We start from the raw sequence: 26,670 nt of genomic DNA, 5'->3' as shown, positions 1-26,670 counted from the left end.
CTCAACCTCCGTCCACTCCTTTCCCTACTTGAATTAGATTATACCCATCATGACATGAATCAGACGCAGGTCGGTGGCAGTGCATACATGGTGATCTCATTTCACCATGGCTATAAGCTAGAGACAAGAAACAAAAAAAAAAAAGTGATGGGATGCGTCCCATATACCCTTATCCCATCACCATCTCCATCACATTTTGCAACCTTTTTGTGGACTCTAGCTAGAAAAGAAAACCTTAAACTTTCTTCTACAAAATATCAATAACATGATAATTTGAGTACTGAACAAAAGAATATCAAGTTGGACGTCATATCAAAATATAAAACAATTTTACACCCATGAATGATTAATATAAACCAATTAAAGACCCTTGTAAGAAGAGATGGAAATGAGCCAAGTCAAACCAAGTTTTACTAGACTTGAACTTGACTTGAGTTAAGTACATAAGACTTGAGTTTGACTCATTACCTATCATAAACTTTTTTTTAAAGGCTCGGCTCGGCTTATATAAAAGTTTAGTTTGACCCACGAGCCTATTTAAAAGTTTGGTTAAAGATGTCTTTAACCAATTAATTGTTTTAAAACCTAGTGAAATACTAACTAAAAAAAGAAACTTATAAAATTTCATATAAGTAATGTACAAATCCAAAAAAAATTGATAAACAAAATCATATTGAATTCAAGTTATTAAAACACAAAGTATATAAAAAGAAAATGAAAAAAGAGCATGATATTTAAAAATATATGGATTAGAGATGATTTATACTAATATAGCCAAATAAAAATATTTAAATTGTCTGAAAATGTCTTTACAAAACATATTTTCTTTGAAAGTATTAATCTGGTTGGATTATCCTTTTAATTTGAGTCTTTTTCTTTTTGAAAATTTTTCACATACAAGTGAACTCCTTTTAGCATTTTATGTCACTTCATCCTGTCATTCATAATGTCATAAAAATGGTATAGATAATTATTATTATTATTATTATTATTATTACTTAAACAAGCCGGCTTGTCAAGCTTAACAAACTTTTTTTATAGTTTGACTTTGACCTTTTTATCTAATTTTTTTTTTAAAAAGTTTGAGTTAGACCTTTATAGTAAACAAGTCAAGCCGAACCGAGTCTTAAATAGGTCGAGTCATAAGTCATTGACAACCGACTCCACTCATTTTCATCTCTAGTTATAATAGCACCATCTTGTAATATCTTTACAATCACCAAAAAAAATTATGAAATCAATCTTAATCATGGCAAATGAGGAATTCGTACACGAGATTATTGCTAATAGTCCAGCTGGCTGGCTGCTGTTGAAGATCTTCGTACGGGGTCCACAAAAAATATGTACCACATTGGAACCAATTGGACTCGTTTTCGAGGCACATAAGGGACAGGGACCCTTCTTATGTGGGTTTGACCGAGATGGAGCATAAAAGTGAATTCGTATATTGCACATACTGTAGCAGGCCAGCACCCCAATTGGGGAGGGTGGCATGTACGCCACAGCCACCAATGGACCATTCAAGTTTCAAGTTAAAACATGTCTATTTGACCGCATGCCGTTATTATTTTTTTTTTTTGCTATACAAGGAACAATTTGAGGAGGCCAGACAGCTCAGATTGGGCATCCACGTGATCCAACCAGCGGTTTAGAGGATCTAGGTCATTCTAACAGCTGCACCAGCACCTATATCTCAGAGAGAGATTTCATGCTCTAGATCTATATGAATGCAAGGAAACCATAATAAGAAATGATGGATTTGATATCTTCTTAAATAGCATTTATATGATTATGAAAACTCTAAACATAAAAATTTAGTTCAACTTAATATTCATCACCAAAAGAACAAGTTCAAGTTAAATTGAATAATAAAAAAATCTTTTTTTATTAAATTTTGAGTTTGAATCTTGTAAATGTGTGTTTAGATATCCTTCAAAATTGATTATGATAGCCAAAATCATGGAGTGAACGTGAAAAATCACAAACAACAAAGAATTACTTTTCGGTACGATCGTAAAAAGAATGGTTTCACTTCATCGTGTCGTATTATATCCAAACATACACTAAATGAAAAATTATGATTAAAAGATCCTACTGAATGTGCCTAATTACATTCTTTACAAATATTAATCTATTAGGATTAGACAAGTTCTACAACAATTATATTTTATATTTTCCTTTTTGGACCTTAGTTAGCAACTAATCCTGTTAGCTTAGTTGTTAACTTTCTGTTTTTGGATAGTTTTATAGTTAGTTACAACTAACTCTAGTTAGCTTATGTTCTAACCATAGTTTAGCTTGTGTATATAGTTAATATTGTAAACATTTAATTGAGGTAGGAGAAGATTATTCCAGAAATTGAGTTTTCCCCCCAATTTCTGTTAGAGTTTCTTTCATGGTATCATCCCTGTACACGAAGCTATCTTTGTTCATCATTTTTCCACTTTTCTTTATCTGAGATTTAGTTTCCTTTTACGATCCTTCTTGTATTCTTCTTTTTGATCAACCATGGCTGTTAAAAATCGGCATTCAACTTTCGTTCACCTTGTCAACCTTGGCAATCCCTATTTTCTTTATCTCAGAGAGAATCCCGCCGTTGTTCTTGTTTCGCCACCATTGACCGAAGGCAACTTTCATAAATGGAAACGTGATATGATTGTGGCGCTTGAATCCAAGAACAAAGAGCATTTCCTCTTTGGCACACTTCCTTGTCCTCCGCCAACAGAACCAATGCATGAAGCTTGGAGGCGTTACAATCGCATGGTGATGTCATGACTCACTCATACCATGAGTCCTTCGATCAAGCAATCTATGATGTTGATGGATTTGACATTTGAAATCTAGAAAGATCTCAAGTATCATTTTTCGCATTCTGACATGTTTCACATTGTTGATCTTCAAGATCAAATCCAGGGTTGTAAGCAAGGTGATTCCAACATTTCTGAGTATTATACTCGTTTGAAGATTTTGTGGAAAGAATGGGAACTGTATCGATGTTTTTTGCTATGTACATGTTCTAGTATATGTTCTTGTGGGCTCATTCCTAAACTTAAGAAAGAACGTGAAGATGACTATGTAATTCGCTTTTTGTGTGGTCTTAATGATGTGTATGTACTAATTCGGTCTCAAGTCATGCTTATGGAATCCATGTCTTCTCTGGTTAAAACATTTTCTCTTGTGCTTCTAGATGAAAGACAATTTATCGATAAATCTAGTTCTTAATCACCTACTGATATTGTTGTTTTTCCCCACTGTTAAAGACAGTGACAATTTCACCTCCTTCAATTAAAGGTAATAAGTTTTGCACTTATAAAATTCTTGGTAATTCTAGTAAAGGATCTAAAAGCAATCATAACAAGTTAAATTGAATAATAAAAAAATATTTTCTATAAAATTTTGAGTTTGAATCTTATAAGTGTATGTTTAGATATCCTTCAAAATTGATTATGATAGCCAAAAATGGAGTGATCGTGAAAAATAAAAACAACAAAGAATTACTTTTCAATACGATCATAAAAAGAATGACTTTACTTCATCGTGTCGAATTATATCCAAACATACACTAAATAAAAAATTGTGATTAAAAGATCCTACTAAATATGCCTAATTACATCCTTTATAAATATTAATCATTAACAAAATTAAAGAATATAACATCATAACATAAAAAGATTACGAAAACTCTAGGTTAATACAATTTAAGAAGATGAAAACAATAATATACAGAGTACGTTACTGAGTTGTAAATGAAGTTTTGTAAAATATTTTTATCGTTAAACATTCTCTGTGACCCGAATATATATGTTTTATATGTATAGCTATATATTTTTGTTTGTATGTAAAGTGTTGTTTATATAAAATTATTTTTTGTTTTTAAGATATTAGATTGACATTGCATAAATTTGAAGATAAATATGCAGACATAATGATAGTTACAGTTTTAGATATACAATATTATTATAAAGCATCAAGCTATTTTCACATGTTTGTTTTGTATTTGGTATTTCGGTATAAAAGTTTCACTTTCGCGTAAAGTAAACAATGATTCTTTTATAAGAAATTTTATATATTAAACAATGGTTTATCAATCTAATTACGTAAAAGACAAAATACTTTACTAATTCACACGAGAAAGCAAAATAATAATAATAATAATAAACAAATGAAGAAAGAAGCCAAATTGAAAAACCCAGGGGATATGATGCATGGTGCTTTTCATCTGATCACAATTCGCTAAAACCAAATGAAATAAGCCTGCACAATGCCCCTGGTTTAACTTTACACGCAAGTTTGAAAAGGAGGGGTAAACATTAAGAATTTTCTTTTTAATATTTTAGATATTTTAATCGATCATTTTATTTATTTGTTATTATATTGTTTGAACTTTGAATAGTGATAAATTTACCCATAAATAAATTTCCCGTACATATTTAGATATAAACATAATGTGAAAAACTTACCTAATTAATTTTTCTCATTTGATAGGTCTATTTTGGAATAAAATAATTCCTCTAATTACAATTTTATATTCAAGTCGAAAAGCAAATCTCATGTTTTAATATCAAACTACTTATTCGTACTAAAAATATTTGATTAATTAACATTTGATTATACTTACTCTTTTAAAAAGTTGTTGAAGTGTTGGTACGTTATATATATATATATATACAACAATCTTTTACGTTGGGTTGCCCTAAACGCATCGAAGTGCAGAATTTATGTGAAAAGTGGGGGATAATTCTCTTACGTAAGAAGTCACAGATGGGATCCCTTTGTCCTTATAGATAGTTTACAGAGCCCACCTTCTTCTATCACCAATCTATCTCCATGCATTCCACTTTCTTCGCCTCTTTTCTTTGTTATTGTCCACTGAGTGGGCCCCATCTCCTGCTACAGATAAAATCTCTTTTAGATACTCCACCGATCCCACGCCAACACAACACCCACTTCATTCAGACAAACACACAAATTAACAATGTTTTTTTATCTTTCACCTTTTCGGGGAGGCCAATGTTTAATTACACGGTACTTTCCCAACACTGTAAACGCATGCCCCCAACAAGATTTGCCATAATTAGTACATAATTGGTTTCTTGACTATATAAGTGTGATTCTTCTTTAGTGTGGGCATAAAAAATATTTTGTTTGAAAGGGTATAATTTATTTTAATAATTTGTATCGCTAGTAGTTTGATCTCCAAGTGTGAGTGTATGAAATACTAATATCTAGTGAGAAATATTAACTATTTAACATTTTTATTATTCAAATTTTAATTTATTAATTTTGTTAATAATGTTAGTGTGAGAGATTTGGGCCCATGGCCTTGAGAGGAAGTTAACAAATATTAACTATTTTACATTGAGGGACCTATCTATATATAATTCAGGGTGTAAAAATGTACTTTACCTCGTTTATTATATTTGAACCCATTACTCTCCAGTGACACTAGTGGCAAGTAAACTTTTTTGCCTTCACTAATTCGGCGTCTTAAATCCGTCACGACTATTTATCATATTAGTATTTGATTTTTGATTGACTTATAAGCTTGACTTAGTAATTTAATATTTATTTTATTCAAATCTTGTAATGATTTGTATGTTCTGAAAAAAATGATAATAATCAATGTGACTGTCACTTAAGGAACAAGCTAGTGTGCACCAAATTATAAAATTCAAGGAAAGAGTCAAAACTGAAAATCGAGGAATAAATTTACAAATTAGTATATCCGGTGAATTTTTTCCAATTTAATTTTATAGACTAATTATAATTAGAAATTAAACAGTTACAGTCAACACACAATTCAAACAATTACTACTATAAAATATTTGGAATAAAATTTAAAACAAAATCTAAGTCAACGCAAAATTTACAGTTTTTTTCACTTCAAGTCAAACGTATTTTTTAAGAATAAGCTTATTTTCATTTTTCGGAACCAACACAACAAAATAAAATAAAGCAAGTAGATCAGGAATGGTAGTCAATTCTTGTTCTTATAAAATGGTCATTAGATTCACCAAAAAAAAAAAAATTAAATGGTCATTAATATTTAATATCGTATTAAAGAAAAAACATTAATAGCAAAAGCTAACAGTAAAAGAAAGAGGAAAGTAACTAAACCAAGTTCGGTACATTGAGGTTGTAACGGTCGAAATGGAAGCTGTAAAAATGGCGACACCCACGTTGTTTCATCGTCATCACGCATCACTATTCTCTCGCTCACAAGGTTCTCACTTCGCCAAGAGCAAACACAAACAGAACCATCATCATGATCCCAAGCAACAACAACAACACATGAATGACACTGTTCCCAACCCAACCCAACCATGCAAATTATCTCTCACTCTTCCTTCTTTCTTCTTCTGTTATTCCTTTTCTTATGCAGTAATGCAAACGGGTTCGGCGCAATGGGACCAATCTCTGCGTCGTTCGGAAAAGACGAGGTTTTTTGCTCCATCGATGCCAGTGGAAAGCAGGACGTTATTTGCTGGGGGAGCAACGCCACGTCACCGTCGCTCTCAACCGTCAGCAACGCCCTCCCTGCCATGTCAGCACTCTCCGGCGGGGAGGGATTTCTCTGCGGCATTTTAGCGAACACCTCGCAAGCCTTTTGCTGGAGTGCTGTAACCAGACCGAGCGCAGATCTAATCCTCGTGCCTCCGGCGTACCGGAACACCGCCTATTCCCAAGTCGCCGCCGGAAAGAGCCACGTCTGCGCCATCCGGGGATCCTACTACGCCGATCGCGATTCCGGCACCGTTGACTGCTGGGAAATCACGAAAACCGCCAACAAAACGTTGACAGCGAAACAGAGTGATAAGTTCATCGACCAATTAATATCGAATCTGGAGGTGAAGAGGGTTGTTTCCGGTGAAGGCTTCACCTGCGGCGAGGTAAACGACGGTGGACTAATCTGCTGGGGACCCACTTCGGAAAATTTGGGAAACATTTCCAATGTTTCCGACACCTTCGCGGTTCTGGCGGCGGGTCGGAGCGCCGTGTGCGGCGTTTTCAACGTTTCCGGCGAGTTAAAATGCTGGGGCGACCCGGTTTCGTTTTCGGACCCTCCGCTAGATTCGGTTCGGTTAGTCTCTCTATCCGCCGGGGCCAACCATTTCTGCGGCGTGAGAATGGATAACCATGAAGTTGAATGCTGGGGTGATTTGAATTCTTCGGTTATTCCAAAAGGTAATGGCTTTATGGCTATTGCTTCTTCGGATTTCACCACGTGCGGGATCAGGGAAGATGATCTTCTTCTGGATTGTTGGTTGGTCAACGCTTCAAAACCCGATTTTGATCCTCCTTTGGAACTTTCGAGCCCTGGACTCTGTAGGGCTAGTGAGTGTGGGGTTGATGAGTTTGCTTTCAATGTGAGTGTGCTCAATGAGCTAGCTTTGACGAGCGTGTGTGTTAGAGAGGATTTGAGGATTTGTTCGCCTTGTGGGTCAAATTGTTCCAAAGGGTTCTTCTTGTCTAGTGAATGTTCTAGGAATGCTGATAGAGTTTGCACTGCTTGTTCTCTTTGTCAGAACAGTTCTTGTTTTGGTGTTTGTGGACTCCACTCCTCATCGGGGCAGCATTTGCATTTGCATTGGCATCATTTACGTAAATGGGTGGTGATAGTTGGGTGTCCAGTGTTGGGGTTTTTGGTTATTTTGCTTTGTGGGTGTCTTTTTATGGTTAGAAAGAGGACTAAGAAGCAATCCAAGTCTTGCATCGGGAAACCGGATCAGGAGGAAGATCATGTGAATGTTGCTCTTAACTCTACTCTTTCAGTTAATTCGTGCCCCGGTGCGCCTCAGGTTTTCAGGCTCTCTGAGCTTAAGGATGCTACTAATGGGTTTAAGGAGTTTAATGAACTTGGGAGGGGGAGTTATGGGTTTGTGTATAAGGCTGCATTAGCTGATGGGAGAGTGGTTGCTGTTAAAAGAGCGAATGCTGCTACCATAATTCACACCAACAACCGCGATTTTGAAACGGAGCTGGAGATTCTCTGCAAAATTCGACACTGTAATGTTGTCAACTTGTTGGGGTATTGCGCGGAGATGGGGGAGAGGTTGCTTGTCTACGAGTATATGCCTCACGGGACGCTCTATGATCACCTCCACGGTGGTCTTTCTCCGCTGAATTGGAGCCTCAGGTTGAAGACAGCGATGCAGGCCGCGAAGGGGCTTGAGTACCTTCACAAGGAACTTGTTCCTCCCATTGTGCACAAGGATCTCAAGAGTTCCAACATTCTCTTGGATTCGGAGTGGGGGGCAAGGATTTCAGACTTTGGACTTCTTGCTTCTAGTGACAAGGATCTCAACGGGGACCTAGAAAGTGATGTTTACAATTTTGGGATTGTGTTGCTTGAGATTCTGAGTGGAAGGAAGGCTTATGATAGGGATTACACTCCACCCAACGTGGTTGAGTGGGCAGTGCCTTTGATCAAACAAGGGAAAGGTGCTGCTATAATTGATAGGTATGTGGCTCTTCCAAGAAATGTTGAGCCTTTGCTCAAGCTTGCTGATATAGCAGAGCTTGCTGTGAGAGAAAATCCAAGTGAGCGTCCACCTATGTCAGATATAGCATCTTGGTTGGAGCAAATTGTGAAGGACGGATTGTTCTTATAGCATTAGTCACTGCCCTGTGAGAAGAAACTTGTTTTGAATTTTGATCCATCCACAAATATCTTTTTTCATAAAATTCTGTGAGTAAAGCTCTCTTTTGCGATTGTAAATTGTTTCGAGTTTGTTGTAGATTGCTTATCTCCTTTGTAGTAGTTCTTTGGGTTTACTTTTCCTAATCTTCACGAAGTGAAGGACAAGGACATGGCATTATCGCAACAACATACACACTTGTTTTTATCTGTACATGCTAATGTGAATTTTTTTCCCTCTCATATAAGCAGGACCATCTCCAGCATATAGATAGAGTCAATTTACATGTACAACAGTGACTTAAAATTGTAGTCACAACATGAATTTTTTTGGTCAGGCATTAGTGATTCAATAAATGTGCAACCTTGTTCTTGCTTGAAACCAACACTCTGGTCAATTTAGCAATTGGGAATAGTAATTTCGTCACACTTCCAGCAGTAGCACTTTAATTTTTACCTCGACATATTTTGTTGGCGAATTAAAAATTTGAATGAAGCCTATTGAACTATATACCGATTGAAGAATGCTTAATTAGTAAGGAATATTTCTATTGGATCGTTATGGAATGATGCTTAGAAGTAACACTTGCAAATCCACGGAATTTTATTACACTATTTGAATTAAAAAAACTAGTTTAGTTCCATGCAGTTCGAAAATGATTCGATTCGAACCAGTTTATATGCACACTCCTATTTGATATATTTTTGGCGCCAATCCCGTTACAATGCCACACTGCATCCAATTGAAGAGCCCATCTGCAATTTGATCACTGCAGAAATATATATAAGAGCACCGAGATATATGAATATGATTGCCTAAGTTCACTACTTTCCTTAGTTTTTTTTGCTTTTTTTTATGCTTTCAATACTTTCCTTAGTTATTAAGTGTGTTTATTCGTTAAATTTTAATATTTTATTATGAAGTCAAGGCATACCAAGGTTCAAAATTGTATCAGATGAATCAATTTTGAGATGGAAATGTTGTTAGTTAGAAAGCTCTTCCTCTCTCACGTTTGCTTCCGTGCGCGAGAGAATATTAGTATAGTTTCAAACTTTCAATCTTATAATATAATTTAGGCAACTATTTAATAAATTGTATAAGTTGTAATAATATAAATTTTTGATAAATATATCAATAAGTTCTTACAAAAAGTTGTAATTATTATGAAGACTCTTTATATTATTAGTGCTAATATAGTACAATTTTAATTATTAGGGTGTGATAATATTCATTATAAATATTTATACTTGGTCACTATTTACGACTGTGGTAATGTGTGGGTGTCTTGGGATGGGTAATTTGATTTTAGAAAAAGGGAAGGAGAATGGACTTAGTAAAGAAGAAAAGTGGATACAGCAATAGTCTTTTAGTTAACTGTTGTTCAAACTCGGATAAATTATGTCCTTTGAACAAGTTGGGCCTATGTAGGGAGGGAGAATTACTCTTTTTTTGGTAGGCTTATTATCTTCGGATTAGAAAAAATATAGAAGCTAACTAATGGACCTATTAACTTTTTAGTGAACAATTTAAAGGAAATATATAATATTGAAATTTTTTTTAAAGTTGGAAAAAATTGAAACTACATAAAAAACTGATTTTGGTTTTCAAAAATATGACAAAAAGCTTAAATATGAATTTAGTCGGTATATAAAAATTTTAGTTTTTTAATTTTATTCTTTTATTTTTAGTTCATATAAGTTAATGTCTTTAACTTTTAGTCCATGTAAGTTTTATGATTCATTTTTAATCTCTGTAAATTTGTGTTTTAAGGACTGAAATAGGAAAAGCTCGAGGTTACAAGGACTAGAAATAAAAAAAAAAAAGATGAAATCCTAAAAAGACGAATTAAAAAAATACAAAATTTACATGAATTAAAAATAAGCTAAAAACATTATAGGAACTTAAATTGAAAATATAGAAACTTACGTAAACTAAAAATAAATAAAAAATTATAGGAATTAAAATGAAACAAACACAAAATTATAGGAACTAAATTTTTATGGAAACCCTTTTAGGAAATTAAATTATGATTCTCTTTCATGAAAAACTTTCCTTATACCAACTAGCTAATCATATAGAGTATGTTTGTATGTTTGTTTTTCCATTAAAATATTGATAGCACGAATTCCAACATATTTGAAAGGAGAAGTTAAAAAGGCTTGCTTTGGTAAAATTACATTTTAGACTTTCCAATGGTATTCAACACATGCTAATACTCCATGCACGAGTTTCTTAAAAAAAATACAAGTGGGGTGCAGTTGCCCTATCAAGCAATGACATCAAAAATTTGTGGGAAGGAAACTCTAACTTCAAAGTATCCAAGGTTGTTCTTATTATCCGAAAAGAAGAATGGTGTGCTAGTTGACATGGGGGGTGGGCTCAAGGGTAGTGGTGTCGGGAGTTACATTGGAGGAGAGAAAGATTTGAATGGAAAAAGGAGATGGAGAAAAATTTACTCGAAGACTTAGCCTTGTGACTATGAAAGAGTTGGAAAACGATAAATGGGTTTGGAACTCTAATGACACAAGAGTTTTTTCTGGGAGGGATGCATATTCAGTGCTTCTTCGCAATGGAAATCAAAAATACCATCCAACGTGACAGCATTTTCGTGGAGAATGCTTCAGGACAGAATCCAAACAAAAGGGAACTTGCTAAAGAGAAGACTGACACTGCCAGACAACAATTATTCTGGCCCCTTCTGCTCTCAACATTTGGAAATTGTACAACATCTCTTCCTCAGCTGCACTTTTTCGCAGGAAGTATGTTCTCTGTCTTTCAGGGGTTTGTGAATCATGGGAGTTGGATCAATTTCAAATCAAAGATGGGAAATTGTGTGGCATTCAGTGAGTTGGAGTGTTTGGCTTCACAGAAACTCAATTATCTTTAATAATGGCAGTAAAAACTACAAAAAGGTGATGGAGTTGGTAAAAATTGTAGAGTTCTAAGCCAAAGATAGAGTGCATATATATATATATTGAGAATTAAATTTTTATCATTAATGTTTAGGTGACTTAAATGTAAAGTGAAAGATTATATTATATTAGATGAACTTTACTTGAATGGATGTATTGGAAGATGTTTTTGTTTCAACTTCCAAAAGAACTTATTTATTATAGTTGGTAGTAATCTTCCCTATAAATAGAAAAAATATTTAGTGAACAAGCAACACATGAATAGAAAATGTGTGAGAAGAGAAATTGGGAAACAAAATCACTTTTTGAGAGAAAAATATTTTTGTGTGAGAGTGTTATCATTTCTTGCAACCCTTGAGTGGGGTACTCAATTTGTAGAATGATATATTATTTGGGGTGGGTTACAATCTTGTAATCATTTTTGTGATAGGGAAATACTTTTTGAATCATACTTTTTGAGTCGGTTCCGTGGACGTAGACAAAAGGTGTCGAACCATATTATGTTTGTTATTATTTTTTCTATGGTATAATCTTTGTTTTGTTCTTACTATCCTTTGTGAGTGTAAGCAATTTTATTTGAGGGAGTGTTAATTATCTAACAGTGAGTATTAATTTCCCAACAAAAATTAGATCATGGTTATGGCTATCTTTGAAGGATAAACTATTCCAAGCATCATGGCAAGCTTGGAAGAGTATTACCGCTGATCAATTTATTGCTCGAGGGTTTTTGATGCAGGGGATAACTATGTTTAGGAGGAATGGCTCTCGAAGGAAATGCATACTACTACGTGTAGCGGTAATTGTATGGCCATAATTGGTGAACTGTTGGTGGTATTTATTGTTGATATGAATACTGCATTTGCCAAGTTGATATCATACACGAGCTTGTGGTGGGGTTAGAGCCACCGTGAGTCAGAGGAATGGTGATTTTGAGGTGCGCCAAGGAACTGCAGTGGTTATATTGTATTTATGGCTTCATGTCATAAATAAAGCCTAACCATTGAAGATTTTACTTTGCATTATAGTTTACTTTGGTGGGCATTGTAACGGTTACATTGGGTATTTCTTTGTGCCTAACATTACCTGTTACACTCATATTATTATTATATATAATATTTTTTGCCTACCAAAAAAAAAGCAATAATATCATATATGAGTGGTTTGAGTGGGAAAAACAAATGATAAATAGGTTGGAAGGGGATTGCAACAACACATTCTGGATTCTTGGAAGTGGCTGAAATCCGCTTATGGTGCTGTTTGTGATCAGGATGACATCTTCATGCAAGCATGGAATATCAAGGTGCCTCCTAAATTAGTTAATATTTTCTTGTGGAGGCTCCTTAGAAATAGGTTACCTTCTGGAGATAGCTTGAAAAGGAAGAATGTGGAAATCAGTGCATGGTTGTGAATTTCTCTGCCCTTTTTGTAGAAGTGTTGATGAATCCTTGTTACACACTCTTTTTGTTTGCAAACATGCAAAGGAAGTGTGGAAATTTTGTTCTGATTGGTTGGACATCAAAACAGTGATCTCCTGTTTCGATTCATATGCATTAATGGCAGCATTCGGTGGTGTTCTTTGGAAGCAAGGTGGCAGATTATCTGGTGTACTTGTTGGGTTCTTTGGAGTTGCAGGAATAGCATATATTATATTTAGAGGGAAAACCTTTCAAAAGCCAAACATCATTCAGGAATCTCATTTCAGACTTGGTCGTGGATCAAAAGTTTTGATGCATCATTCGCATATTTATGATACACTGCTGTCATAAATACAACATAACCATTTCATTCTTGTCTATGTAATCTGTTATGTGGTTCCCCTGTTGAGCAACAAGTCAGTGGGTATTCGAGCATTGTAGTTCAATCTTGGTACCACTGGTACCGTGAATTTATATAATTACAATTTTTAGCTGACAAAAAAATACTTGTCTGTCTTGTTTTTGAATTTTTAGACTATCAATCACCACCATGTTACTTCAGCTTTCATGAAATAATTGAAAGAACCGGCTAGTTTTCACATCGTTACAAATTATCGTATGATACAACTACTTTGGTTATTTTTATAGTGATGCATAGCTCTCAACAAAACTGAGTTTAATTTATTGCTAATGAGTATTATATTGTGTGTATTGCACGAATACTTTTAAATGCAGGTAAATGTTTTTAGAAAACGGCTACCAATTTTTTTAATTAAAATATAAAATATATGCATTAAACTTTTTAGTTTTGGAAAATCTGGAAAATTGATTTGATTCATACAGTAAAAGATTTCCTTTATTGATGATTTTCAACTTTCATTATATTTAACATCAATTGAACAAATTCAAACATTAATTAATGGAATTAAGAAAAGTTAAAATTTTGTTTGAGAAAATAGCTAATCAAAAAGATAAAAATGATTTGACACGATGAGTATTTTTTTTATCAGTGGAAAAGGATAAAACAACAAAGAAGAACAGAAAGAAAAACTGTATGCCTCTAGGGTGCAAAGTGCCTAGGGCATTGCCTAACAGACATACATGCAACTCAGTAGGGCAAGTAGATTAGTGCGTAAAAGGATGAATAACATTACTAGAATCACACTATCACAATTTTGATTTTTAGTAATATTTTTTTTATCTAATACTTAATAAAAATGTTACTAAAATTTTGACAGCATTTAAAAAATATCACATAACCACATTAATAATATTTATTCATATTTAACTATATTTTTTAAATGTTGCTGAAGGTCAAGATTTGTAGCAGTTTCAAACTTAGCAAGCCAATCAACAATCCTATTCCCCTCCCTAAGCACATGTTGAAAGGAGATGCTCCAAGCATTTGCTGAGAACGAACAAATTTTAAGCTATCAAAGATGCATACGGATGAACTATGGGGACTCCATCTTTGATGAGATCAAGGGCAACTTTACTATCGGACTCACAAATGATAGAGACAAAACCTCTTTCTTTAGCAATACGGAGGCCATTGTAGATGGCTAGCAGCTCGGCATTCAGGTTAGTAGTGAAGCCACAATATCCTGCAAAACCTTCCAACCACTGACCAAGATGATCTCTGAAGACAACCAAATTCCGAGCATAAAAATGATTTGACATGATGAATTTTTGAGAAGGAGAGTGTGTACATTCATTAATTATATTCAAGAATTAAGACTTGTATTTATAATATAAGAGAATTAACACATAAAATTATCAATTTTAGTATTTTTTTTATGACTAAGAAGTTTAATTTTTCAACTGATTCAGCTGCATAAATTATAACATATGGATAAATAATATACTATCTATAATGAAAATATTAAATAAAAACAATATATTAAATGCTTTACAAACATAAAAATATTTAATAATTTATTTAATTGGTAATTAGAAATCAAAATGAAAGAATCTTACATAAAGATTTAGAATTATTCATTAATTAATAGGAATATATGCATTATTGAACCTTTTGATATATATAACAAGATATAGGTTTTCTTTTTTGGTGAAATATAACAAGATATAAGTAATCACTAATATTACATATTTGAAAAATGGTAATTAAGATATTTGCCAAATTTATTTTATTGCCTTACATGTCTGTGTATTAACATGTTATTCTGTGGAATAATTCTTCCATTCAATGAGAGAATTGGGCAACTGAATGTATGCACATAAAAGAGGCTTTGACCACCTACCAATTCAGCTGATGTCAACATTCTGCGCGTGGGGAAATTTGGGCGTGATCATTGTTGTATCCATGTTATAAAGGTGTTGGAATTCCAAGGCACGAATTAAAATGTATATTTTATTTTAGAGGTTTAAGAGACATTACTATGCATCCTTTGAATCCTTGACCTTATTTCTTTTGAGTACAAATCGGTAAGGCAAGAGCACGTTGGTCTTTCAATTACCCAAGTGGCATAGAATTTATAGAACGTTAACAAGCATAGAATCTTCCATGGGAAGGTTAACAAAACCAATATTAGGTTTTGTAAATGTAGAGGTTTTGTAAAAAATGTCGTTGTAGACCATTAGAAGTTGTACTTGCTTGCTTGGTTAATTAATTTGTAAAGTATGACTTGCTCTATATTAGTAAATTTTTTAAAATTAGACTAATTTAATGATTTTGATTAAAAATAAAGTACACCAGGTAAAGGATGACACTTTTTGCACTTGTGGATTGCTACAAAATTTGAAAGATCTGTCAATTCCAAACATCAATAGCTACTCGCTGCATGGCATTAAGAATTCTACTTCAAGCATGCATTTTGGCAGGCAAATTTCATAGAAATGGACAGATAAGTATAATTAAATATAAACGTTTTACATTTTCCATTCTAGACTTTCATTTACACGAATCTTGTCTCCATTAATATGAATAAGGTTACGTCATTGCAGTTCTTTACTTGAATCATTTTGTTGTTAATTATATCAATAATGATATTGGAAATGAATGACTTTTAGTGAAAAGTGTAATCAACTGAAGCGCACACCTTTTAAATAATAATAGTCGTGCATGTTAGAGTCATATATCTTGATTAAGATTTCATGTCAGATGTGTGCATGGACATTTTAAATACCTTATATTTTTATCATCTAGTATTTTATTTTCTTACTATACCAATATGAATAAAATATCATTACACTTAGACAAGTTTTAATGTATTTATAACATTTATTTCGAGTCTCACTTTTTGAAACACGAGTGCTCTTTTATATTTATATTTTTTTATTTTACGTCAATTTTATATTTGTTGCGTATAGTATATTAATATTATAATCGTATCATGTTTGTAAATTTTAAAATTTTATCGCATGCATATTATATTGTATTCATATATATCCTATCTAATAAGTGTACCTCGTAGACAGCAAAAGTATTTTCAATCAATCACGGGTAAAGTGAATATATGGTCAAGAGAGAAATGATTATTATAAGAGAATTTTTTTTTTCATTTTGATGTGTATATATGTAGGCTATATAAACGTACGGTAAAAATTCAAAATTGCCTAGAAAAGTTTGTTCATATTTTAGGAGAGAATGGTGGAGGAAGACAAACAAGGAGAGGAACACAAGTAGGCACGTTTTCTCCGATGAACCTACCTTAGGTCCTTTGTTTGGAGAGAAAGAAAGTGAAAAAGAAAAGAAAATAATAAAATAATATAAGACTCATATTTTTATATTTTATTTTAATTTAAAAAAAATCTGTTTAACAGACCTTTAATGTTTAAGATAATAATGTATTCATACATCACTTGTACCAAAATGAGAAAAAAGAAAAAAAAATAAAAAGAAGCAACACAAAGTATAAATGGAAAAGGACAAGGGAAGGGGAAAGATCTCGTTCTTTGAATATGTTCCATTGTGGGAGTGATAGGAATCTAAGGTGATCCAAGCACTTGCAGACAAATCTGATTCAGAATTGATAAAAAAGAATATTGCCCTTTATGTGGGAATGGAAAAAGAAATTGAACTCTGAAAGTAGAATCATCCCTAGAGTCATCATAGCGTCCAGCAAACAGGAAAAGGGTCTCGTTGTTATCCACCAGCTTCATCTCCCTCTTTACCCTCTCTTTATTTAAAATCTCATATATGTGACCCCTAATCTCTCCAAAGTCATATCCTAACCTAAGAGAGTTTAAAAAGGTTGGAAAAAGACATGCATGGTAGAGTATTTTCAAAGCTAGCTTCTTCCACTTCATGCCAAATTGCCAACTTAAAAGCTGCTTGGTTGGTTTCCAAGTAGAAAACAGTACCCTATGGAACTATGAGAGGGACCCCTTTGTCCTTTTGATGGAAGGAACTTAATTCTCTCCTATTGCATATATGCTGCATCATTTCCTCCTCTTAACCTAGCTTCGATCACTTTCAGATCACTTCCAAGTTCAAGCAGAAACATCATCGATTGAAGATGAACGGCACAGATTTGGTTAGCTCTTACATCTTAGTATATTATCTCATCATCTTCCATGTTGTTGTGCATATGTTGGTCAAGGAAGTAGCACTTTTGTTACATTTTAGGTTGTTTTGTGTATAAGCATACTTTGTGTGCCTGGCTCCCTGTATGCCATTTGTAGACCCCATTACAAAGGTGATGGCCTTAGCAAATGGCGTATGAGGAGTCATGCATGCTGTGTTTTGCTCACCAAGCGAAATTAAAAGCTAAAGAGGTGGAATTTCTGTCTTCAACAAAATCATGTTCAGCATGTTTTCTTAATAAATTAACTTTCTATCTTATTTGGTCTATTGTTTGTTTATCACATCCCAGAAGGAATGGGGAACTGGGTTTTCAATAGGGCTTCGGATCTCCTTTCATCTTATGGTATGTAATTAATTAATAATAAATATTCCGTTAATTATGTTCAAGTTAAGTTTGTCCAATTGAGATTCCTGGTCCAAAATGGCATTGACTTGGTTAGATAGTAGATAGGTAGGGTTTATTTTTTGAGACAAAGTAGATAGGTAGGTTTTATAATTAGGTATATGAAGCCAAGAAATTTAGGAGACTCTTGGTAAGAAAATGTTTTTATATTATTTATTAAGTAGTTATTGTCAAAATATATTTTATTTTCACTTTATTTATATTTTAAAATATTACACAGGAAATTATATATGAAAATAGTAATGTTGTTTTTACCATTTTATAATCATTTTCTGAACAAATCTTTAAAAATAAGAAATTAATTAAAAATAAAGTGACATTTTTTTATAATTAGTAATAAAATCATATCAAATGAAAATAAAAAAATACAGATTAAGTAGCGATAAATATTTAATTTGTATTTTTATTTTGATACTTTATTATTTTCCTTTGTGTTCTTATCTGCTAATTGACTTGTGCAGTCCTCCTCCAACGAGTAAGGTTCATTATTACCTTCGAGTGGACGTACGTAGTCACCAATCGTTTTCGTTGTTGTGTTGTCATTTTTGTTGTAACTGAGTGGTTAACGTCTTGGCGTCACTCGCATTTATTTATATTCACCACAAATCAATTCAAAATCGCCGCCAGACTTTTAATTATACACTGTTTGCCATTGAAAAATATTACTAGCATAATATCAAAACTATAAGTATGTTATATATATGTAAATAATACTACTATATAACTAATTAATAATGTACAAAACCTAATTAACCGAGACTTGAACGTTACAAGCTTTAGCCAACAATAATGAGCTTTATATTCTTTCTTTCTTTTCTTCTGTTGCTTAGATATGTTTAGCACTAGTGATTGTCTTTTCCAGGGTTTTGTTATTCCGTCGCCCCCTTTGGACTCATACAGCTGGAACTTAAGTCTTGAATATTGGACTAATTAATATGTCTTTTCTGCTTAGTACATTGGCTTTTCGCAGTCGAATCTAATTATACTTGTTAAAATTTGTTAACAACTGTGATATATGGCTCTGCTTAATAGTATGTAAGGATTTGTTAAATTTTTATTTTTGTTTTTCAAAACCTTAGTGAAATTTTATAAGCTACGTACCTTTAATATAAAATAAAATAATCTAAACACAATAATTTTATATGGACTCCCTACACGAAGTAAAAATTAGTTTAATTCATGTGTATTGCAGTATTGCTTAACTAGTAATTTGTTTTTCACTTAATGCGTGTAAATTAACTAACTATAAAAATTCATGTGTATTGTAGTATAAAAAATGTAGGACATTTTATATCCGCTAAAACATGCTTCTCTTATTGAACTTTTCTGCAAACACCACTAAGCATGTTCATACTAAATCTCATCCATCTTGCCAAAAGATTTTCATGGCAAGATACCAATTTGTAGCTTTTTGGGATCTGTATGTTGTTCCATTTCATTTGCCATGATATCAATATTTCGTTTGAGGAGGGCTTTTCAATATTTCTTCTAGCTAGGATTGGGTGGTTGAGGAGGAGTGTGAATATCTTCACGTCTATCATGGCCGGTCAAATTATCCAAGCACATATAGGGAATAATCCACTTCCACCAGCTTTAATTTCTTCATCAAAATCAACGTGCCCACTATAATTACAATTTTCTCAATGGTAAGATTAAACAACCTATAGCTCTTAGAATTTGTGTAATAGCCAATGTAGACATACATTTTCACTTTTTGTTATCTAACTATGATTTTGTCTCTTTAAGAATATGAGCATGTATATGCTATGCTTCCAAGACTCACAAATGAGAAACACTGAGCTTCTTGTCAATCCAAACTTCTTAAGGATTTCATGAACACATCAAGTAGCTAGGGTATAAGTTGGAAAAGTACACATGCAGTATAAATGGAGGCTTCAACCTTTAAAACTCTTTAGGTATATTAATTCTTGCTTTTTTTAGCACATGCTCCTTGGCGTGTTGAGAATTGATACATTCTTGTGTTCCACAACTCCATTTTGTTGCTGAGAGGATAGAACTGTAAGAAAACAGCGAATGGACATTAACTTTACAAAATTCTTGTTGCTGCACAAATATTAATACTGTAACTTATGGGCATTCCCCTCCCCCGTAATTTTCTTTCATGGTTGTCCCTCCCTTTTGATCCTTTTGCAGAAGTAATTTTTCAATATAGCATGGATATTGTCACATTGCTAATCTTGTATATAAATCAGATATTTATCATAATAATTTAATTTCAGGGAAAAAGCAAAAGGTAAAATTACCGTTGGGCTGGAAAAAATCGAAGAAGTAGAAGATGACATGTGTGATTACTTTAGACAGTTTTAATATAGTTGCTAGCATTTTTATTAGGGTAATGCATGGGTTAGATATTTATTTTTCAAATGATTAATAATTGATTTACTACAAATAAATATATTAAGTGTAACCTATATATAAAATAAAATTGAAATACATTTTTATAATTTAAATTCTAATATTCCATGTAAATTTTTAATTATTGTGTAATATAATTATTTATTTACATTGCTTAATTCATTAACTACGTAAGCAAAATCTTTAACAGTATTTAGGCAAAGAAACGAAAACAAGTTTTTTTCACAATATAAGAACTAAAAAGATGAATTTTAGTTTTTTTCAATGACTGAATAAAAGGGTGAAAATCATTACAATTCATGTTTGATATTATCTTATGATATATTAAAATATCTTTAGATTGTCAAGCATGCATATGTTACTTATATTTAAAATATATTTACTCTTGAGATATATTCTCATTATATATTTCACAAATAATTTCGCATTCAGAAAGTCTTATTATCCATTAATAATATGTTTACTGTTGTTTAGGACAATTTGTGGAGGAATAGGAATGAAACTATTTTTAAAAACATTCATATGACAGCAAAGGAAACTGTTGGCCGAGTTTTGCAGCAGCTGGATGCTATTGCTATCAGCATCAAGTATTCTAATTCTCTGAATTGTGCCTCTGTCATGGTCTTGAAAAACCCTCTCATTCATTTGGCTCCTCATGAAGTTGGAGCTTATAAATTAACTGATTAATTGCGATCCTTTGGTTAAGAGTCCTTCAAATTCTGAAGCTGTTGAAGGTGTCTTGCAGGATCATTATGGGTCTGTTGTGTTTGCTTGAGCGTCAGAGTGTTTTCCTGAGACACTCATTACCGTACTAGGAGAGCGTGTGGAAGAACACTACATCAAGATTCTCTCAAATCTAATAAGAACAATTATAAAAAAAATATTTAAATATATAAATTATATTATGCATTTATAAAAAAAAAAATATATACTGTGATGTAAAAATATTTTTAATATTTAAAGAATTTATTGAAATTTATTTTAGGAACAAAAATAAAAGTTAGCCGTAGATTGAAAAGGATAAACATTTAAGAAGTACAAGAGTACATTAAAAGATAAAACAAATGTAGTTGTTAAATAGTTGAGGGAGAAATATTTTGACAAATTATTGGATAGGACATGAAGTACTCATCCAAATGAGAGCATAAAATATTGAGAATGTCCAATGGATAAAATGATAAGAGTGAGCCTATGAATAAACTTGTGGGCACAATACTCATTATAAGTATTATTTTTACTATATTTCGAATTATGGGGGTAATTTATAATTGTACGTATATTATATTTAGAAAATTTAAAAGGTTTGTGGAGACAATTGACCCTACTCTAATAATTTGCAATTGTTCTTGTATTTTGGTATAGTTGGATATATATGAATTGTCGTTAATAGGTTTATATATATGTTGTCTTTTATGGGCCTGTGATAATAGTAAGCAGATATAAATGTAAATTTTCATAGATTGACTCATTTAACTCATGGGTTAAACAAATTTGGTTCATAGAGTTTGCGGTGCGGATCAATCCATTTAACTTACATAACATTTTTTTTAAAATAAACTTATTAAATGTTTTTTTTGTGTGTAAAACTTATTAAGTGTTTTAGAAAAAAGTATAACTCAGAATAGTTGACAACTTTAATTTGCAATAATTTGAAATCATTTGATGTCCTTAGTTTTTATTGTTTTTTTTATAAATATTCAGTTTTTTTTAGTTTTTTTCATGTTTTTTAAAAAGATTTAAATGTAATTTTGCTCTCTCTATTTTATCTAATTCGTAATTTTGATTCTTCTATTTTAAAATTAAGACATTTCATCTTCTTATTTTAAAAAATTTATAATTTCAGTCTTTTTATCTCAAAATATAAACATTTGGTCCCTCATATTTTAAAAAATCTTTAATTTTAGTCTCATATTTTAGAAAATCTATAATTTTTGTTTGACCTTAAATTTGATCTATATTGTATTTCTTTTATTTCCTATTTTATAATTAATTAAATCATTTTTTTGTTGATATCTTAAATGAATATATTAAGTTTATGATATAATTGGACTAAAAGAAAAAAAAAATATAGACAAAATTGAAAATTTGATTAAAATTATAAATTTTCTAAAATATGAAGACTAAATATCTTTATTTTGAAATAAGAGAATTAAAATTATAAATTTTTTGAAATGAAGCTCAAAATTCTCATTTTTAAAAATGAAAAGAATCAAAATTACATTTAATCTAAAAAAATATTTAGGCATGCGGGCTAATTGGCCAACCTAGGACCAAATATGGGCCAGGCGTTCATAAATCATTATAGAGGTTCCTTTATTTCATAGGTCAATCTAGTTCTACTCGTTTTATTTGCAGGTTTATGCGAATCGGAATAATTCGTATATTCACCTCTAACTTTGGTTATAGATACAAGCTAGAAGGGGCGCGCAGGGACCTTCTCAGGGACTCATAAATTGTTGACAATTGGTTACTGTCGATTAAATGGTGATGGTAATTACTGTATGAATACTTTGACGCCTATATCATTGTGTGTTTAAGACAAAAGAAAGAGACTCGATCAATACATACTTTAGAAAGTTGAAATTTATATAATTCAAATGTACCATTGGTCAAAAATATTGTTATAAATGCAATTGTAGTGCCTTCGTTCATTCTTGCAATGATCATCAGGTTGTTAACTAAAAGTTGATTCAAACAAATGAATTATTGACCTTCACATAGGATTGCAAATCAAACACTTATCGAGCTAAGATATTGATCCAAAATTATATATATAACGAGAATCAAATTATTTTAGGAATGATTTTTGGTAGTTACTTTGTTCACAATTTTTTATAAAGATTATATATTAATCCAACCATTTAATTTTTTGATAGTTAGATTTTTAGCGATTTGCTAGTTGGTTTAAACTAATGAATTACTAACCTTCATGTGCTCCTAAAGTAAGTCTCTCACCCTTTAATAAATTTTATACAGTACAAAATTCACAAATCTAATAATTAAATCATGTGATATCATGTATAAATTGAACATTCATAGATATGTAATTTTATAACAATCATTTATTTTTATTTTAACAAGTATATAAAATATATATATATATATAACTTTAAAATAAAATTAGTTAATAAAATATCAAATAACTTTTAAATGATATGAAGTTCTGTAGACTTTGCTGATCGGTAGAAATCAAATTTTATAATAACTCATATTTTATTTAATCAACTAAACTAATCAAATTACTATGAAATTTTTTAGACTAGATGTATTTAGTTATATATGCCTCTCAAACTATTTGTTAGATTATAACATTAAATTGTGTATAAAAATATTAAGTAGAATATATTTTTTTAAAAGGGCAAAAGTAATATATTATATAGATAAAGGGCACAAAAGGCTCCTGTACAAGATGTACAGTAGGATATTAGAAAGATTAATCCAACAAAAAACCTTTCAAAAGCATAGAAAAACTAAAAGATCCCCCAAGGAAAAAATATAATTACTTTATCTCGGTCTAATTAAGTCAAGCAATCCACATGATTTATATACACCATGAAGAGAAAAAAAGACCTGACTTGATACCCTTCTTGTATAACAACCATTGCCAGGAGAAAGATTTGATCTGTGCAACAACTTCTACTGAATCCAAATTCCCCTCTCTAAAATAATCGAATTCCTCAAGCCCCATAAAACCCAGCAAAAATCATGCCAAAAAATATGTTTAACTGCCACCCTACGACTTCCTTTAACACATTCCGCCAACTGAAAATGAAGGTGAGAAATATCATTTGGAAGCAAAGCTAATTCCCAACCAACCCATCACAACATACCAAATTCTTTTTGTTAAAGGGCACAAAAAAAAGAGATGATTGTAGCTTTCTTCATCATTCCTGCAGAAAACACAGCATTGGCCCAATGGAACTAGTTGTATCCCTCTCTCGTATAATTCTTGATATGTAGGAAGATGATCTTGCAAAAGTCTCCATGCAAAAACAAGTATCTTTGAAGGAACCAAAGATTTCCAGAAGTTTGTTGCCCAACTCTCAACAGAATCATCATAAGAAATTTCATAACACAAGTTTAACAGAAGTTGATAAGCAGAAGCAACAGAAAAGCTAGCCCCCCCTATCGGTTTCCAGAACCAAAGATCTGGTGAGGAAGTATCCATGCGTGCCAGGTGCAGAAGCATGATCAATTCCTGCAGCGTCTCCTCTTCCCAAGCAAATAATAGCCTTCTCCAACTCCAACTAAAAGAAGTACTCAAATCTGAAACACACAACACCTTAGCTACTTTGGAGTTTTTATTTTCAGCTATCTTATACAATCTAATCCCCACACCAAGTAATGTCCCAAAAACTAGTATCATAGCTGAACAATAACAGTTTGTACCAAATGGAAGAATTGTCCTAAAGAAACCTCCACTGCCACTTAGATAAAAGGTTGTAATTAAACCATTGTAGGTTTTTAATACTTAAGCCTCCATGGAATTTAGGAAGGCAGATCTTATGCCAACTTATCCAGCTAATTTTATTGGCTTCCAACGCTCCGTGACACAGAAACCTTCTCTGAATAGCAGTGAGAGTCTGAATAACCTTCTTTGGGGCTTTGAAGAAGGAGAAATAATATAGAGGGAGGCTACTTAACACAGAATTAATCATCATAAGACAACTCCCTATAGGCATAGACTTAGCTTTCCAAATAGAGAGACGTTTGTTGTAAGCCTCCATTACCGGATCCCAAAATGACACTCGCCTTGGATTGCTCCCAATTGGAAGACCCAAAAATTTGAAAGGCAATTGTGCTATCTTGCAATGAAGAAACTATGTTGCTACCAACAAGAAATGTTGATCTACATTAATCCCAAACACATAGCCTTTGTAGAAATTGACTTTGAGTCCAGCTATTAACTCAAAGCCCCTTAGAATAGCCTTTGTAGCCGACAAATTATCATGTGTTCCTTCCCAAAAAAATGATAGAATCATCCACATACTGCAACAACGAAAATTGAACCTCCTCGGTCATCCAGAAACCTTTAGAAAGATCTTTTTGTGAAGTAGCCCCACCAAGCCTTCAAACAATAAAGAAGAGGCAAGAGGGTTCCCTTGCTTCAATCCTCTCTTAATCTCTAATTCTGCAGTAGGGCTACCATTAATAGGGGCTGAAGCCCGACTAGAAAAAACACATATGAAAAGGGAGTTGTAAGAGATTCCTTATCTACCGTAGAAAGATGCTGGAACTGCACCCCTCAAGGGTAGGGTGTACCATGTCAGACCCAGCAAAAATGTTTTCGAAGTGATTCTTAACCTCTGCCTTCACTTCCTCGACCTCCTCCACCCAACCCGAAGCTACCAACTGGTTTCTTCTATATTTATGTCGCATACAAGCATGAAAATATTTAGAATTTGAGTCTCCCACTTTCAGCCACCGAGCCCTTGATTTTTGCAGAAGATAGCTTTCCTTATTCCTAATAAGATTCCAGAATTCCTCTGACTGTTGTTCTCTTTTTTCAGAATTATGTAACTCTCCTCACAAAATTTCTCATCAATTTTTCCCTTCTCAACCACCACCCTATCAATCAGAGAGACAGCTTCCCCAAACCCCTCCTTACTCCATGCTTTCTACTTTATCTTAAGGCATTTGATTTTCTCCTTGAAAGAGAAAATCCTCCACCCCTCCACATAGGTTTGTTGCCAACACTCTTGCACAACCTTCCTAAAATCAGGTAAATAAATATATAAAATTATAGTAATTGACCTGTCATTAATTTGGTTTTTAAATTATAATAATTTGGTTTTGAAATGATAATATTTCTATTGATATTTATAATTGATTGATACCAATCAAATTTTTAATAATTGTCTTCTTTTTTCAAATAATTTAGAATATTTTTGCTAAAATCAATGTCACAATTAAATTAACTTATAAGTATATCAATATCAATTAAATCGATTTCATAATTAAAACAATTAAATTCTAGTGTAATGGTTTCTTTTTGTACTCTTTCTTCATTTTTCTTCTAAATTTAGATTGCAAACAAAAATTCATACCATATGCTCTATCTCACCCAACTTTATACTTCTTTTTTCTCTTCTTTTTTATCCTTCTTCCCAACTCTATTGTATGCTGTGTCTTTTTATAATATGTTGTTGTTTCATTCTCCACTAGTCCTCTTTTATTCAATTCTTTTGCAGATACTAAAATCTTCCTCTTAACAAATTCGAATGTTTTTTAAATAATTCTTTTTGTTGAGATTCATGTTATTTAATCCATGTATTATAACTTTCGGTGACACTGAACACACATGAGTGAAGGGATAGAAAGATGACAATACCATGCAAATTGATAAAAATGATAAATTGTTCTTTTATTTTGTCTCTCT

At 32.4% G+C, this 26,670-nt stretch overlaps 1 protein-coding gene, 1 long non-coding RNA gene and 1 other non-coding gene across 4 annotated transcripts; all 3 read left to right on the top strand.

Annotated features, from left to right (window-relative positions):
* The first annotated feature begins 5,946 nt into the window (after positions 1-5,946).
* LOC100802259 (serine/threonine-protein kinase-like protein CCR1) lies at positions 5,947-8,761 on the top strand. The gene has a single exon (XM_003541361.5). It carries the CDS (start codon positions 6,324-6,326, stop codon positions 8,610-8,612), a length of 2,289 nt encoding a protein of 762 aa, XP_003541409.1. The 5' UTR covers positions 5,947-6,323; the 3' UTR covers positions 8,613-8,761.
* Positions 8,762-16,612: 7,851 nt separating this feature from the next.
* On the top strand, positions 16,613-22,152 carry LOC106795479 (uncharacterized). 2 transcript variants are annotated; one of them, XR_001384115.3, is made up of 3 exons: positions 16,613-17,462; positions 17,802-19,831; positions 20,766-22,152. It is a non-coding gene; the product is annotated as an uncharacterized lncRNA (long non-coding RNA). The 2 variants fall into 2 exon arrangements; XR_001384116.3 differs by lacking the exon at positions 20,766-22,152 and having other exon boundaries at positions 17,802-17,855; positions 18,377-20,689.
* MIR160D (microRNA MIR160d) lies at positions 17,583-17,673 on the top strand. The gene has a single exon (NR_048770.1). It is a non-coding gene; the product is annotated as a microRNA MIR160d (primary transcript).
* Positions 22,153-26,670: the final 4,518 nt, after the last annotated feature.

This window comes from Glycine max, chromosome 13 (genome assembly GCF_000004515.6).
Source record: "Glycine max cultivar Williams 82 chromosome 13, Glycine_max_v4.0, whole genome shotgun sequence".
Lineage (NCBI taxonomy): Eukaryota > Viridiplantae > Streptophyta > Magnoliopsida > Fabales > Fabaceae > Glycine > Glycine max.
Note: the sequence above shows the minus strand (reverse complement) of the source record. Positions and strands in the feature narration are given on the sequence as shown.

Bases quoted from the DNA above. Each gene is read 5' to 3' on its own strand.
- LOC100802259 (XM_003541361.5), top strand. From the start codon at position 6,324: ATGCAAATTATCTCTCACTCTTCCTTCTTTCTTCTTCTGTTATTCCTT.